The 18,598-nt window shown below is 38.5% G+C and overlaps 1 protein-coding gene across 4 annotated transcripts in view; it reads right to left on the minus strand.

The window, feature by feature from the left end:
* Positions 1–495: 495 nt before the first annotated feature.
* TOPBP1 (DNA topoisomerase II binding protein 1) overlaps positions 496–18,598 on the minus strand; it is a 64,440-nt gene continuing 46,337 nt past the window's right edge. For 3 of the 4 annotated variants that reach the window (XM_015132069.3, XM_015132070.3, XM_077991004.1), the window contains 5 exons: positions 14,156–14,319; positions 12,660–12,797; positions 10,492–10,581; positions 10,155–10,316; positions 534–1,276 (listed from right to left, as the gene is read on the minus strand). In XM_015132069.3, coding sequence (XP_014987555.3) covers positions 1,133–1,276; positions 10,155–10,316; positions 10,492–10,581; positions 12,660–12,797; positions 14,156–14,319 — 698 coding nt within the window. In that variant the 3' untranslated portion in view covers positions 534–1,132. 4 annotated transcript variants of the gene reach the window in all.

The raw sequence follows: 18,598 nt of genomic DNA on the forward strand, positions 1-18,598 counted from the left end.
ATGAGGTTTCGCCATGTTGTCCAGGCTGGTCTTAAACTCCCGGGTTCAAGCGATCCACCCACCTTGGCCTCCCAAAGTGGTAGGATTACAGGCATGAGCCACCGTGCCTGGCCTGCAATTTTTTTTTTTTTTCCTTTGAGATGGAGTTTTATTCTTGTTGCCTAGGCTGGAGTGCAATGGATCTCAGCTCACCGCAACCTCCACCTCCCAGGTTCAAGCGATTCTCCTGCCGCAGCCTCCCAAGTAGCTGGGATTACAGGTATGTGCCACCACACCCGGCTAATTTTTTGTATTTTTAGTAGAGACAGGGTTTCTCCATGTTGGTCAGGCTGGTTTCAAACTCCTGACCTCAGGTGATCCGCCTGCCTCAGCCTTCCAAAGTGCTGGGATCACAGGCGTGAGCCACCGCACCCAGCACCCTGCAATTCATTTTTTAAGTTAAGTTACATAAATGTTTTGTTGCTTCAACAGAAGAATAGATGCCAGGGTGCTCTTTTTAAAAATTCATCTATGTAAACACATCTTAATACTAATTTGAGTCACTACTTTTATTCTTTATTATCACATTTTCCAAGTTTTGGCACCCAAACTTGGCAAACATCATGGAGATTTGTACAAACATACATATACATATATACACACACATTTATAGCCCCAGCTTCTTCACTAAACCTTGTGCTCAGGCTCCTGTTAAAAGAGGTAAAATGGTGAGAAGATAAAAATCAGGGAAAACATGAATAAATGCTGATTGACAAATCTTGTTGTTATGAATTTGTAAGGCAGACTTTCTAAAGCAAAATCCATCACCTTGCTAAAATTTCCACTAAGCTATAGCTTCAGATATTTACAAGAAAAATAAATACCTTCTAACATACTTCAATGTGGTTTAACAGCAAGCTAGCTGAGGAGCTGTACTTTGTTGTTATTTCAGGTAACTTTTTATTAAGAAACAGTTAATATTGCAGTGATTAAAATTTCAGGTGTTCAAAACTCAAGAAGGGTTATCATTATACTCTGAGGCAGAAGTCTTCAGGCACTCATCCTTAAACTACGACCCAAATCCGCCACAGTCACATTCAGGCTTTCAATTTTTAAAAACATTTAATGTTTGGTAACTAAAGAGTAGATGCGATTAGTGTACTCTAGGTCGTTTCATTTTATTTTTTTCTGTAGGAGCTTTCCTCTTTTGTGATAATCCAGTCCCAAGTTCCTTATTATTCTGAAGAAATGAAATAGCTTCTGGTAGACAGTAATTTTCTACATGAGGAGGTGATTCCTATAAAAGGAAAAATAAATGATTTTTTTAAATGATTTCAAAAATTTGCATGATCCAGTAATAGATTTTTTTCTTTAAATCTCCAACCTGTCAGGGATGAATCTGACAAACGTCAAGGAAAATGCATATTCATTCCTAGGTTCCAGTAAATTAAACAAAATGAAGCCTGTGGGACAAAGCCCCAGCTGTTGTCAGAGAAATACGTGTATCGCTCAGGTAGAGTGCGGCTAGCTCAGATCTTACAAACATTCCATATTGGTGTTTTTAATCCCCATTTTAGAGATAAAATAAAAAAGGTTAAATAAAACAACCAGTGTCACATAACTAGCAGGTAGTAAAGCCAAAATTCATAACCGATCTGACTCCAAAACCCTTGCATTTTTCAACCACAACCATTTCCCAACATAGAAGAAATGGATCTTTTCCCCCTTATTATAAGTGTAATAAAACTTAATTTTCTAGCAATATGGCAGACTGGGCAACCTGAAAATGAATCACCACAAAATACTAAGTAAGTGCCTTTTGATTCAATTATTCCATGGATAACAACTACAAACACTGACCAAAATATACTAAAAGCAACCACAGACCCTGGAGAATAAACAAACCTAGCAAATGTGGCGCTGGGGACGCAAACACAGTGTATGAAGTAAACTCCCTGTTAAACAACACAGTACTCTTTGGAGGAGCAGAAGAACAGAATCTAGAGTTTCTTTTTTGCGGGGAGATAGGGGTCTTGCTGTGTTGCACAGGCTGGTCTCAAACTCCTGAGCTGAAGCAATCCTCCTGTCTCAGCCTCCCAAGTAGCTAGGACTACAGGAGTACCACACCATGCCGGACTTGAATCTAAAGTTTCTACGACTTATTCATGACGTCCAGAATATATCCAAAATTAAGCAATTGCTTTGTAAAGAAGCAAAACATGACCCATTCTTAAGAAAAAATGAATCATTCAAATAAACAGAAATACTTAGGCATAAGCTTAAAAAAAACATATATAGGATCTACATACTGAAAATTACAAAATGTTTATGAAAAATTAAAGACCATCTAAATTAATAGAAAGAAATGTCATGTTCATGGAAGACTCAATGTGGTAAAGATGCTGATTCAAAATGATCTGTAAGTTTAATGAAATTCCTATCAAAATTGCAACAAGGTTTTTATAGACATACATAAGCTTATTTTAAAATTTACATGAAAAGATACAGGCAAAAAAAAGCTGCTACAATAGCTAAAACAATCTTGAAAGAGGAATAAAGTGGAAGGAATCACCAGCTGATACTGGAGTTTATGTAGTTATCAAGACAGGGCAGTACTAGAGAGGGACAGACACACACATGGATCAATGGAATTGAAAAGAGAACCCAGAAACAGACTCACACAAATATGACCAAATGAATTTTTTTTTTTTTGAGATGGAGTCTCGCTCTTGTTGCCCAGGCTAGAATGCAATGGTGCGATCTTAGCTCACTGCAACCTCAGCCTCCTGGGTTCAAGCAATTCTCCTGCCTCAACCTCCTGAGTAGCTGGGCCTACAGGCATGCGCCACCATGCCTGGATAATTTTTGTCTTTTTAGTAGAGATGGGGTTTTGCCCTGTTGGCCAGGCTGGTCTGGAACTCCTGACCTCAAGTTATCCACTGAGCTGCACCGGGCCAAATCAACTGAATTTTGACAAAGGTGCAAAAGCAACTCAGTGAAGAAAAGACAGTTTTCTGAACAAATGCTGCTGGACATTCTAAGGAGGAAACAATCCCAAGAGACAACAAGAAAATTAGCCAGGTGTAGTAGGTATCACTATACCTACTGAAAAGGCAAAAATAAAAAGCACTGATATCGCTAAATGCTCATGAGGACACAGAAACTCGATCACTCATACACTGCTCGGTGGGAGGAACGCTTGAGCCCAGAAGTTTGAGACCAGCCTGGGCAACATGATGGGAACCCATCTCTATTAAAAAAAAAAAAAAAAAAATCAAAAGTCTCACTAGATGGGCTTCAGAGCAGGATGATGATAACAGGAACACAATCAGTGAAGTTGGAGGCAGATAAATAGGAATCAGCAATCAAAAGAACACAAAAAAAGATTGCAAAAAAGTGAACATGGCCTTAGGAACACATGGGACAAATAAAAAGTTCTAACATAAGTAACTGAATTTGCAGACAGTGAGGAAAGAATGGAGCAGAAAAAATATTTGAAGAAATAATGGCCAAAATTTCCCAAACCTGGTGAAAGGTGTTAAGTTTGCAGATTCAAGAAGCTCTGCAGACACCAGGCAGGATTAATACAAAGAAAACCACACCTGGATATATCAAATGGTTGAAAACCAAAGACGAAGAAACTATTGAGCAGCCAGGAAAAAAATGACACATTGAATACAAGGGAACAATTCAAATGACCATCACTGATTTCTCAACAGAAACAATGGAGGCCAGCAGACAGTGAAGTCCTTAATAGAAGAGAAAAACCCGTCAATCTAAAATTCTGTATCCTGCAAAAATGTCCTTCAAGAATGAAGGTAGAACAGACATTTCATATAACAGAAAGCTAGAATTGATCCCCAATCGACCTGCACTCCAAACTAAAGTTAGTTCTTCAGGCTGAAGGAAAATGTAATCAGATGGAAATGCGGATCTTCAGGAAAAAATGACTCTCAAACTGGTATACATGAGAGTAATTATAAAATACTATTTTTTATTTTAGTTTCCTCAAAATGCACAGAAGTGTTAAAAGCAAAACCTATTTGAAGTAAAATCTTATTTGGGGCTATAAGATGTAGATGTAAAAACTATGACAACTACTGCATAAAGCAGAGGTCAGCATACCTTCTGTAAAAACTCAGAAATATTTTAGATTTTGTGGGATAGATGATTTGTGCTGAAACTACTTAACTCTGCCATTATAGTGCAAAAGCAGCCACAGAGAATACATAAATGAGTAAGTATGGCTGTATTCCAACAAACCTTTATTTATAAAATAGGCAGTGGGCCAGATATGGCCACGGGGCTACAGTTTAGTGACCCCTGGTATAAAGGACAGGGGAAGCAAATGAACCAACTTGGATGCAAGAGATCTTTTTTTTTTTTTTTTTTTTGAAGCAGAGTTTCACTCTTGTCACCTAGGCTGGAGTGCAGAGGTGCGATCTTGGCTCACTGCAGCCTCCGCCTCCCAGGTTCAAGTGATTCTCCTGCCTCAGCCTCCCTAGCAGCTTGGATTACAGGCGCCCGCCACCAAGCCTAGCTAATTTTTGTATTTTTAGTAGAGACAGGGTTTCACCATATTGGCCAGGCTGGTCTCGAACTCCTGACCTCAGGTGATCTGCCCGCCTCGGCCTCACAAAATGCTGGGATTACAAGTGTGAGCTACCGTGCCCGGCCTCAGTAAGTCATGTATAATCTACATATAAATACTCCTCCTGAAGGCCAATGGATAAAATACAATTCTAAAAATATTAAACTAATAAAAAAAAAGTCAAGAAAGAAAAAGAAGAACAAGGACAAAGAACAAATAGAAAACAAACAGCAAAAAACCCCATCCCTAAATCCAATCATATCAATAATTACCTGATAGACTGAACACTCCAAAGAATAAAAAAGCAAGGCACAACTATATCCTGTCTACAAGAAAGCCATTTTAAATAATAAGACACAGACAAGTTTAAAATTAAAAACCATGAAAAGAGATATCATGACACAGACTAAATAGGAAAAGGCTATATTAACCTCAGATAATGCACATTAAGGCAGAATAAGCCCAGAGATTCAAGTTATAACAAAGGATCAATATGTGAAAATCACAGAAATTACACATGGGTAACAGCTAGCAACAAAGTTTGAAATAAATGGGGTAAAAGCTGACAGAATTAAAGAGAAAAAACAGAAAATTCCACAATCAGCTGGAGATTTTAGTATCAGTAATTGATATAACTAAAAACCAAAAAAACCCACATACACAGGAAATCTGATCAACATTATCAACCACATTGACCTATTTGATATTTTCAGAACATAACACCCAACAACTGTAGAATATAAAATCTTTCACATACACGATACGTTCATTAAGAGAGATGAAGCTGGGCGATAAAACAAGTCTCAATAATTTTAAAATAATTAAAATCAGAGAGTATGTTCTGTGATTACAATGGAATTCAATGAGCAATCACAAATTAAAAAGATAGAAAAAAAATCCTCTTATATTTAGGAACTAAACAACAGACTCCTAAATAAGTCAGCTATAAATGAACACAAGTTGCCAATATCAGGAATAAACTTATTTATTTATTTATTTTGAAACGGAGTCTTGCTCTGTCGCCCAGGCTGGAGTGCGGTGGCATGATCTCGTCTCATTGCAACCTCTGCCTCCCAGGTTCAAGCGATTCTCCTGCCTCAGCCTCCTGAGCAGCTGGGACTACAGGCACACGCCACCAGGCCCAGCTAATTTTTTTGTATTTTTAGTAGAGATGGGGTTTCACTATGTTGGCCAGGCTGGTCTCAAACTCCTGACCTCAAATGATCTGCCCACCTCAGTCTCCCAAAGTGTTGAGATTACAGGCCTGTGTGCCACCATGCCCAGGCAGGAATAAACTTATTACACTAAAAGGATAATAATAATATTATGAAGAACTTTATGCCAACAAATTTGATAAGATGAAATGGACATATTATTTGAAAATTACCAGTTATTAAAAACTGACATATAATGAAACAGAAAATAGGAAAAGCTCTGTATCTAGTAAAGAAAATTTGGTACCAAAAACCACGTATAAAGAAATCTCCAGGTTGGGTGCAGTGGTTCACGACTGTAATCCCAGCACTTTGGGAGGCCAAGGCAGGTGGATCACCTGAGGTCAGGAGTTCGAGACCAGCCTGGCCAACATGGTTAAAACCCCGTTTATACTAAAAATACAAAAATCAGCCAGGCATGGCAACTCATGCCTATAATCCCAGCTACTTGGGAGGCTGAGGCAGAAGAATCACTTGAACCTGGGAGGTGGAGGTTGCAGTGAGCTGATATTGCGCCACTGCACTCCAGGCTGGGTGAGAGAGCGAGACTCCATCTTAAAAAAAAAAAAAAATGAGAAAACTCCAGGTCAGGTGGCTTATGCCTATAATCCTAGGACTTTGGGAGGCCGAGGGGATCGCCTCAGTCCAGCATGGTGAAACCCCGTCTCTACCAAAAATACAAAGATTAGCCGAGAGTGGTAGTGTGCGCTTGTAGTCTCAGCTACCCAGGAGGCTGAGGTAGAAGGATTGTTTGAGCACAGGAAGCGGAGGTTGCAGTGAGCTAAGATCATGCCATTGCACTCCAGTGTGGGCAACAGAGCCAGAACATGTCTCAAAAACATAAAATAAAATAAAAAAGAAAACTCCAGACCTTCAAATATTCAAGGAAGAAATAGGCATCTTACACAAATTCTTTGAGAAAACCAAGGGAGCACTTCCCACCTTGTTTATGATGCCAGCAAAACCCTAATACCAAAATATGACAAAACATTACAAAAAATGAGAATTACATACCAATATCCCACCCTGAAAACAGATTTTAAAAATTCTTCATCAAATAAATCTGGCAATATATACAAAGATTAATATGCCATGATCAAATGGGATTGATACATGAAACTTAACATTTGAAAATGTATGCAATTTCCCATAGTAATAGAATGAAAGAGAAAAACCTTACAACAACTCCAACAGAAGTAGAAAAAGACATTTAACAAAAGTTAACCCCAATTAATGATGAAAAAGAAATCTTAGTAAACTAGGAGTAAAAGGGCTCTTCCTCAATCTGGAAAAGAAATCTATGAAGAACCTATAAGTGGTGAAATACTGGTGAAATATTGAACACTTTCCACCTAGGCTAGGGACAAGGAGACAAGGAGGCCAATCTCATCACTTCTTTTCAGCAGCATACTGAGGTCCTAGCCATGTAAGACAACAAGAAATAAGAGGCATAAGGAAGGGACAATCCACAAATCTCTTTGTAGATAAAATGACCGCTTATGTAGGAAAGCCTAAGGTACTAATTGTATTAAGTGAATTTTATTAAGATCATAGGGTATAAAAGAGTGACAGGCCAGGCACCGTGGCTCACACCTGTAATCCCAGCACTTTGGGAGGCCGAGGCAGGTGGATTGCTTGAGACCAGCCTGGTCAACCTGGCAAAACCCTGCCTCTACCCCTTCCCCCTGCCAAAAAAAAATTAGGTGGGCATGGTGGCACATGCCTGTAGTCCTAGTTACTTTGGAGGCTGAGGTGGGAGGATCTCTTGGGCCTGGGAGGCAGAGGTTGCAGTGAGCCAAGATCACGCCACTGTACTCCAGCCTGGACAACAGAGTAAGACCCTGCCTCAAAATAAATAAATAATAATATACAAAATTTATACTCTTATGGATTGGCAGCAAATGGTAGAAAAAAATCAACGTACATCTAAAAATTTTCATTTACAATAGCATCACAAAATAGGAATATGTTTAACAAAAGATACGCAAGTTCCCTTACTGAAAAACCACAAAATGTTGCTGAGAGAAATTAAAGAAGACCTAACTGGAGACATTCTAGGTTTATGGAATAGAATGCTCAATACTGTAAAGATGTTAACTGTCCCCAAGTTAATCTATAGAGTCAGTGCAATCCTAATCTTAACCACTCAAGGCCTTTTTTTTTTCTTTTTTTTTTTTTTTTGTAGAAACTAACAAGCTGATTCTAAAGTCCATGTGGAAACACAAAGGACATGGAATACCGAAATAACCTTGAAAAAGACAACTAAAATTGTAGTCTTAATACTAGCTTCAAAAGTTGCTGTACAGCTACAGTAATCAAGACACAGTAGGAAACATATCAACAAGTAGATAATGAAACAGAACAAAAACACGATCATTTGATTTTTTTATCAAGATGCCAAAGCTTTTGTGGGAAAGGAAAATCTATTCAACAAATGGTGCTGGAACACCTAGATATCTATATGGGAAAAAACCAACTCTGGTCCATACCTCACAGCATAAAGAAAAATTAATTTGTAATAGGTCATAGAGATAAACATAAAAGCTAAAACAATAACTTTTTAGAAAACATATTAGAGAATACACACACACACCAAAAAACAAACAAACACACAAACCATGAAAGAAAAAGCACTCAATGTCCTTAGTCATCAGGGAGATACAATGTGCTCCCACTGTAAACCTACCATATGGCTAAAAATCAAATGATTGTCAACACTAAACGTTGGCAAAAATATGGAATAACTGGAAGGCTTACACAGATTGAGTATCCCTTATCTGAAGTGCTTGGAATGAGAAGTATTTCAGATTTTGGAATATTTATATTTACTGGTTGAGCGTCGGAAATCCAGAAATCAGAAATGTTCCAATAAGCACTTCTGTTGAGCATCACGTCAGTGTTCAAAAGTTTAGGATTTTGTACCATTTCTAACTGTCAGATTTGGGATGCTCAATCCCTATATTATTGGTGGGAAGTATAAAATGGTAAAAATCCCTTTTGCAAAAGGCCTGGCAGCTTCTTAAAAAATGAAATATTAGGCCGGGCACGGTGACTCACGCCTGTAATCCCAGCACTTTGGGAGGCCAAGGCAGGTGGATCACGAGGTCAGGAGATCGAGACCATCCTGGCTAATACAGTGAAACCCCATCTCCACTAAAAATACAAAAAACTAGCCGGGCATGGTGGCGGGCACCGGTAGTCCCAGCTACCCGGGAGGCTGAGGCAGGAGAATGGTGTGAACCCGGGAGGCAGAGCTTGCAGTGAGCGGAGATCTCGCCACTGCACTCCAGCTTGGGCCACAGAGTGGGACTCCGTCTCAAAAAAAAAACAAAACAAACAAACAAAAAACCACGAAATATTTACTTATTCTATTACAGAGCAATTCTGTCCTATTTACCCAGGAGAAATGAAAAAATATGTCCATAATAAAGTCTGTGTATTTTTAGTTGCTTTACTAATGATAACCAAGATGACAAACAGCCCAGGGGTCCATCAACAGGAAAATGAATAAACTATGGTATATTCAGACAAAGAAATACTACTCAGCAATAAAAAGGAATGAACTACTGGTATACACTGAAACTTAAATGAATGTCAGAAACATCACGTTCAGTGAAAACCTTAGATAAAATAGTGGATACTAATCAGTATGCCCTCTGCTGTATAACGGCTTCACATTTCTGTTTTAGGCATTCTATTAAATCCTGAGCAATCTGCAAACACAAGCAGCAAAATCGCAAAGCTGACTTTGAGTTCTGGCCTCCCCTTATTTCTACACCATCCCATTTGAAATCCTTCATAGATGATGATTATGAAATCTAATCCTTATGATTATGTGTCAGGCCTGCTGATTCCTGATGGCCTTTTAGGCACTCTGGTGTCAGGAAGATTTTTCTTACCCCATTCAAATTACACAACACAGGCCAATTCTGAATATGACAGTAGTAAGCCCACCATATAGCAAATGCTTACATTTACCACAGTGTCTAACTAACATAGGTATTTAAAGTACATGAAAGCAAACAGACAAGAAAACTAAAGGACCTTTGGGTAAATGTTTCTTCTTGGACTCCTGGAATCAATTTCTGCTTTCTTTATATTCCAACATTTTAAAGGGTATTTTTAAAGCCTTTAGAGGTAGCTAGATTTTTATACTCTTCTCATATTTAACTTCCAAGCTAAATGTTTACATAATGTGTTCATTATTATAAAAAATACAAATAGAATAAAACTGAAAGGGCTTGAATAGAGGAGAATAACAGGAGACTAATGTTCTACTAATCACGAGCTGAAGGTTTTGTTGTGCAGTTACTTATCTATGCATATAAACATATCTTTAGTAATGAGGTCAAGGATAGACTCTCACAAACCTGCATGAGATAATCAGCAATGTATTCTGTTCTCAAGCAGTACACGTTCTGGGCAGCAGCTTCTGTTATATTAACTCCTGAGTCATCTGGTTTCAGTTTATTCAAGTCAGAAAAAAGATGTGTGGCCTCTTTAAATAAAGGTACAGAATGACCAGGTAGCACCTAATGAAAAAACAAGTAGTATCACAATCTACCAGTATTCCAAAGTAGTTCAGCTGTATAATATGTACTTAAGGATTACCATTTCAAAAAGTAGAGAAAATGCAGAACTGATTATAGCAATCTTGGTTAGATAATTATTTATGTAAAAAGGTCAGTAAATTAATATGATACAAACCTTTGCTCCTCCTGACTGAAGAAGGCGTTTGAAGCCTGCTTCTCGAGACTGATCCACATGTAAAATAACCTTCCACCCACTAAATGCTCCCTACAAATAAAAAATAATCAGTGGTGAAATCATTTGGAAAATAACAAAATAATACAGGTAAGACATGATTTTGCCTGTAGACTCAGTTTTGTCATTAAATCTTATAAACTTTACTTTTGCCACAGTATAATTATCTCTGGTCAGAACACTGAAACGTGAATCCATGGTATCTGGCACATAGTAGGCCATCAAGAAATACTTGAGGAATGAAAAACCATTTAATGATTAGGTAACATTAAAACAAAGCAGTGTGATTTATGTTTAGTCTTTTCTGGTATTTTTTTTCTTATGATTAATCAAGGGAAGAGCTTAAAGCACAGCTTCTTAGGTTAGATGAAGCCTGCATTTTACTTCTCTTAAAAATGTTTGCAAATTAGAAACACAAAATATTTAGATAGGGAATAACAACTAACAAAAACCAGTAGAATTACTCTAAAAGAGAGGGAATCATGGCTAATAAGGATTTGGAAATATCAGAGAACTTAGAATACAACATAAAAGGCTACTTAACTCGGGTTCTGGTAATGGTTTGGCTGTATCCCCACCCAAAATCTCATCTTGAATTGTAATCCAAATTATAATCTCCAAGTGTTGGGGGAGGGACCTCGTGGGAGGTAATCAGATGGTGGGCGGGGTTCCCCTATGCTGTTCTCGTGATAGTGAGTTCTCAGGAGATCTGATGGTTTTATAAGTGGTTTTTCCCCACTTTGCTCTGCACTTCTCTCTCCTGCCACCATGTGAAGAAGGACGTGTTTGCTTCTTACATGACTGTAAGTTTCCTGAGGCCTCTGTAGCCATGTGGAACTGTGAGTCAATTAAACTCTCTCCTTTATAAATGACCCAGTCTTGGGTGTTTCTTCATAGCAGCGTGAGAACGAACTAATACAATTAACCTTTTTGTGAGCCATGGATCCCTTTGGCAGTCTGGTCATTAGACTCCTCTAAATAATAGCTGTATTGAGATATAATTCCCAAACCTTATGGGTGATTTTTAGAAAATGTTAAAATATAAAGGATTACAAAAGGAAGCGATTTTATTGACAGTTATCAGAATACTAAAAGCAAATTTGTGATATAATTATAGGTGTGCTTTATATTAATGCATTAAATCATATGACCTAGTGGTGGGTCTAATAACTACTATAGTTTTAAAGTAGCAGACAGTAACTAATATGGCTTCCAGTGCTTTGATGAAACCTCAGATATGTGGCCTTCTGGTCAAGTGTCTGTGATTTCATATTGTGGGAGCATTCGTTGCATCCCTAGGGTTGCAGCTCTTTTTGCTGTGGCTGAACCAAAACAGAAAGGATATGAAGATTTCTGCAGAAGTTATGATTCCATGAAAGATTTTGAGATGAAGAGTCCTATTATGTTTCAGAATGCAAAGTGATTTTGGAATATAAAGAATGTCTTTGGACTGAATCATTAATACACAGAATTTTGTCTTTGACTTGTGTTCCTGAACTATGAAACATGAACATGTGGCCTAAGTAATAGTTTCTCTTGATAAACCAACAGCTAACAAATAATATAAAGTATTGGTGAACACAAACAGTATTTCAAGATGCTTGCAATTATAATGCAAAACAGAAACATGATTTCTGTTAGTGCAAAATTACAGGTACAGTTGATAGTATTGTGATTTATTGCCTAGACCTTTAATTAAAGGAAGTGCTAGTTTTCTCAAAGCATGATGTAGGCTAATTAAAAAAAAAAAAAGACAGGAAGTGCTAATTTTCTATTAGAGGTTAGTAAAAATAAGGATGTATTTTTCTCTCCATGCAAAGTACATGGCCTTCCCAGATTTGATCTACAAATTCCTTTGAGAGGGTCTGTGGACTCAGGTCAAGAACCCCTAACATTAGATGCTGAAAAGATTCTTTGGAAGAAATGCAATATGGGCCACATTTTACATATATAAATATTTTTAAAAGAGCCATCAAAAAAAATATATATATATCTTACATCAAGGGAAAAAGATAAGTAGAATTATTTCCTCAAGTATGTTCTCTTTAAAAAAAAAAAGTCACAATACTGAATGCTATTCATATTACCTATATAATTATGTATTTTAATACCTCAACAATGCCAGATTCTTGTCTTTGCTGGATTTTTTTTCTCCATCTCATAGCTGCAAGTGCTAGTCTTCGTTGCTGTACATTGATTCCAGTCAAAACATCAAGTATGGAACTACTCCCCCATTCATAGTCTTCTTCCTAGAGAATTTGTCCAACAAACCTGAGTTGCTACAATCTGGGGAGCCACTGTGCAACACACAGGGCTCCTCATGGAGCCCAAAGTCTAATGACTGTTAAAGCTATCCATTTAATTGTTATTAATACAGAGAGTACTAAGTAAATATTGTCTTATTTGCATGGAGGAAATGTAGATTAGTTTCATACAACAGTCAAGTATATTTGGCTTTTAATTAGAAATCAGAAAAATATCACATATATTTTTAAGAAACAAAAGGATAGCTGTATCTTGGCAACTGGTAATATTCACATGGACAAACTTCACCTGCTGTAAGACAAATTTCATAAAAGGACACAGTCTCAGAGGAGGTATGTACTGACAACTTGATTATCTGTCTATAGAAGAGATCCCTAATGGACCCTGATAAGAAGCTTCAAAAACTACATGATTTTTGAACCTACATGTGATGACCAGTTAGGAAGCAAAATATTTCAAGTAATTTGTTTAACAGGCTAGTAGTAAAGATGAAAGCTTACAATGAGATAATCTTGAAACTTTCTGAGTAAGAAAATGTTATTTCAATTAAAAACAACACTGACATTCAAATTAAATCACTTAAGAAGTGATTAAAGGTGAATCTGGCTCTGTGAAGTTTCATTGTTTGGCTTTGTTATTGAAAAAGCTGGTATACTCTAACTGGCCATATTTGGTTATTTCAATTATATAAGCAGTCAGCAAATGTGATGAAATCTGAGATTTACTTTCTTAAATAAATAAAATTAATTTATTTGTCTGCTCTTTATTTAGAGACACGGTCTTGATTTGACCTCCTGGGCTCAAGCAATCCTCCCAATTCAGCCTCCTAGGTAGCGTGGGACTCAGTGGGAACCACCACGCCCAGCTAATTGTTTTTAGTTTTTGTAGAGATGGAGTCTTGCTATGTTGCCGAGGCTGGTCTTGAACTCCTAGGTTCAAGCCATCCTCCTGCCTTGGCCTCCCAAAGTGCTAAAAGTGGCATGAGTCACTGCCAGCCAACACTTACTTTTTCTGAGATGGAGTCTCACTCTGTCCCCCAGGCTGGAGTGCAATGGCATGATCTCAGCTCACTACAACCTCTGCCTCCTGGGTTCAAGTGATTCTCCTGCCTCAGCCTCCCGAGTAGCTGGGATTACAGGTGCCCATCACCATGCCCAGCTAAATTTTGTATTTTTAGTAGAGAGGGTTTCACCATGTTGGCCAGGCAGGTCTGGAACTCCTAACCTCAGGTGATCCACCCGCCTTGGCCTCGCAAAGTGCTAGGATTACAGGCGTGAGCCACCGCACCCAACGGACACCTGCTTTTAAAGAAAAATAAACTTCCACAAATCTGAATACACACCTGCACGAAGTGTCCAGCAGTCCTGCATGCTTCAAGGTAGGAGCGATGAAGCACCCACTTCCCAGCCGCCACTGAGGCTAAATACTTCTCATTTCGAAGGGGATGTCCCACAACAATGTGTGTACAGCTGGGATCAAAGCACTGCTTTTCTATCACCAATCCACCTTAAGCAGAAAAAAACCATTGTACTTCATCGATTCCCAGCTTCTTTCTAGGAAAAACGTAATCTCAACTATGCATAGAAATTATTTATAAATAAACTGCCCCAAACCATTTAAACCAAAAAAACTTGACTTACTTAGAATTACTTTACTTTATATACATATATATGTATTAAAATATTTATTATGAACATTTTAAATACAAAAGTAAATAAAATAGAAAGTAAATAAACCCCCCACACATACACTAGCTACCTATATTCTAAAATTATCAAAATTTTGCCACCTTTTTTTGCTTAACTACTTTATTTTATTCTGTTTTAATTTTTATTTTTTTAAGACAGGGTCTCACTCTGTCACCCAGACTGGCGTGCGGTGGCATGATCCTGGCTTACCACAACCTCCAGCTCAAGCGATTCTCCTGCCTCAGCCTCACGAGTAACTGGGATTACAGGCACACACCACCACGGCCTGGCTAATTTTTGTATTTTTAGTAAAGACAGGGTTTCACCATGTTGGCCAGGCTGGTCTCGAACTCCTGACCTCAAATGATCCACCTGCCTCAGATTCCCAAAGTGCTGGGATTACAGGCATGAGCGACCATGCCCGGCCCTGCTTAACTATTTTAACACAAATTCTAGATACCATGTTACTGACCCCTAAATATTTCAATATGCATCCCTAGAATATATGGAAATTTTCTTAAACAGCCATAATGCCATTATCAGATCTAACAGGATTAACAAAGATTCTTTGCTGTCTCAGGAGTAAATCCTTGTTCAATTTTTCCTGTTTGTCTTCACTTGGATTGTTGTAATTAGGATACAAAAAGAAACAGAACATAAACATGAACCACACACTGTAGTTGGTTATGTCTCTTAAGTCTCAATTACCAAAGCAGTTCTCAAGCACTGAATATGGGTAACCAGAGAGATGGAAGTAAAATAGGGGCATCTGCAGACTTCAAAACAGGAGGAAATTTTTTGTGAGTGGAAAAAAGGTAGGCTGACCAACAGAGAAGCTTGGGAAGAAAACACACACAGATAAATAAGAGATGAAGCAGCAGGTGGGAAAAAGCAATAACTGAACTTCTTCTCAGATATAAATGTATGAAGCCTGACTTTGAGGAAAGAAGAAGGCATAAGTAAACATAAGCTTATGTAAAGGATGGCTGCTGATTTATAGCTTAGAGGTTAACTTGACTACTGGTTGGGCAGTTAGTTATATCAAGGACTTTTGGCCAGGCGCAGTGGCTCAAGCCTGTAATCCCAGCACTTTGGGAGGCCGAGACGGGCGGATCACGAGGTCAGGAGATCGAGACCATCCTGGCTAACACGGTGAAACCCCTTCTCTACTAAAAAATACAAAAAACTAGCCGGGCGAGGTGATGGGTGCCTGTAGTCCCAGCTACTTGGGAGGCTGAGGCAGGAGAATGGTGTGAACCCGGGAGGCGGAGCTTGCAGTGAGCTGAGATCTGGCCACTGTACTCCAGCCTACGTGACAGAGCGAGACTCCGTCTCAAAAAAAAAAAAAAGGACTTTTTTTCCTTTTTTTTTTTTGAGACGGAGTCTCGCTCTGTCACCCAGGCTGGAGTGCAGTGGCATGATCTCTGCATGATCTCTTGAACCTCCGCCTCCCAGGTTCAAGCAATTCTCTGCCTCAGCCTCCCAAGTAGCTGGAATTATAGGCGCCTACCACCACACCCAGCTAATTTTTGTATTTTTAGTAGAGACGGGTTTCACAATGTTGGCCAGGCTGGTCTTGAACTCCTGACCTCGTGATCCGCCCACCTTAGCCTCCCAAAGTGCTGGGAATACAGGTGTGAGCCACCACACCTGGCCATATCAAGGACCTTCTAAGATTTTAACAAAACATTCAAACTCATGATTTAAGATGACTCCAATAATAATAGCAGCAACACTTTTTGAGCATTTACTTTATGCCAGGAACTATTAAAAGTGCTCCGCACTACTAACTCATTTAATTCTCACAACCATATGAAGGAAGGTTACTATTATCTGCATTTATGCACATGAAAACCAGTACAGAGTAACTTACCCAGAATCACAGAGTGACAAAAAGAAGGTAAAATTCCATATTAATATAATAAACATCAATTTCCAATTCTATATAACAAACTTATTCTGTGACCCAGGCAACATAATAGACCGATTTATATATATATTAGTTGGCCACAGTTGCTTCATTTATAAAATGAAGGATTGGGCATGATATCCATTATAATGTCTGTCTGCATTCTAATATCAGAAAACCTCTAGAGTTACAAGACTCCAAATTCCACCATAATCTGTACTCATCCGCCTCTGCTCCCTGTTCTCTTCTACATCAATTCTCTGCTAATTGCTATCACTCTTGCCCAAAGTTTGCAGAGATGGAAAAATCTATAGGAGACAGACACTTGAAGCCTTTCGTTTTCATGAGTTCTGGGTAAAGCTTAGCAATTCTGACTTATAACCTCATCTAAGCTATCAGGGAACTGGGAAACAAAGTGTTTTATGTGAGTAAAGTTTCTAAGAAGAAAGTTTTTCCAAGTATACAACTGTATTTGACATAAATGTTTAAAAAAAAAAAAGCATATCATAGTTCTCCACATTCTTAAAAAGACAGCATTAAATAACATTTAATCTTTTCCCAATGATGAAGGGCCACTATTAAGAACCATTACTTTGGCCAGGTGCAGTGGCTCATGCCTGTAACCCCAGCACCTTGGGAGGCCAAGGTAGGTGGATCACCTGAGGTCAAGAGTTCGAGACCAGCCTGGCCAACATTGTGAAACCCTGTCTCTACTAAAAATACAAAAAATTAGTCAGGTGTGGGGGCGCGCACACCTGTAATCCCAGTTACTTGGGAGGCTGAGGCAGGAGAATCACTTGAGCCCGGGAGGAGGAGGTTGCAGTGAGCTGAGATTGCGCCATGGCACTCCAGCCTGGGAGACGGAGCAAGACTCTGTCTCAAAAACAAAAACAAAAACAAAAAAACCCACCAATATTTCTTAATGTCTTCTCTTTCCATGCTGAGCTGCCAGGTTAACTTCTCTTACTATACTTTTCTTAACTCTATAGAGCTGCTTTGTTCAACAGAATAGCCATTAGACATGGTTATCAAACACCTGAAGCAAAGTTAGTCCAAATTGAGATGTGCTGTAAGTAAAATACATACTAGATTTTTACTTTATATAAAAAAATTCACTGATATTTCATCTGATGACATATTGAATGATAAATATATGTTTAAAGTTCATTTCACTTGTTTCTTTTTACTTTTTATTTTTGAGATGGGGTCTATGTTGCCCAGGCTGGTCTTGAACTGCTAGGCTCAAGGAATCCTCCTACCTCAGCCTCCCAAAGTCTGGGATTACAGGTGTGAGTCAATGCACCCAGCCTCTTTTCAGTTTTTAAAACGCAGCTACTAGACAATTTTAAATGACACATGTGGCTCACATTCTGTTTCTACTGGACAGTGCTGCTCTAGCATACGAGATTGCTCTTTTACTATGCTGCTTCTAGAATGATGTCAGGTGGACAGCCTGACAACCAGTGGAATAAGAGTAATATTACATAAGAAGGAGCTCTTTTCCACACTGAATTCTTTCTTTTCTCTTTTTTTTTTTTTTGAGACAGAGTCTTGCTTTATCACCTAGCCTTGAGTACAGTGGTGTGATCTCGGCTCACTGCAACCTCCGCCTCCCAGGTTCAAGCGATTCTCTTGCCTCAACCTCCTGAGTAGCTAGGATCACAGGCACGTGCCACTACGTCTGGCTAATTTTTTGTATTTTTAGTAGAGATGGGGTTTCACCATGTTGGCCAGCCTAGTCTTGAACTCCTGACCCCAGGTGATCCGCCCACCTCAGCCTCCCAAAGTGCTGAGATTACAGGCATGAGCCACCGTACCCGGCCTCCACACTGTTTCTAACTGGAAAAAAAAAAAAAAAACAAGAGGGAGCTCCTCTCTAGATATCATTAACCTTTCAAGTTCATTAAAATGTGGTTTTATTTATATAGTAAGTCTCTGAAGCTTCATTAGTGAACAAATAGTCAAACAGCACAGAAGATTCTTAAACCTCAACTGCTAGATTCCATTTTAATTTTAAATCCCATGACCTACTGACTTTAGTGCTTTTTAAAATCAAAGTTCTAATGCTGACTCAATGTATAGCCTTAGACAAGTCACCCATGTTCTTTTCCTCTACTTCTAGACTTTACAAATGATATTAATATTGACTACATTTGACTTCCAAATATGGTTATTATACGGGACATTT

Source organism: Macaca mulatta, chromosome 2 (assembly GCF_049350105.2).
Source record: "Macaca mulatta isolate MMU2019108-1 chromosome 2, T2T-MMU8v2.0, whole genome shotgun sequence".
Classification (NCBI taxonomy): domain Eukaryota; kingdom Metazoa; phylum Chordata; class Mammalia; order Primates; family Cercopithecidae; genus Macaca; species Macaca mulatta.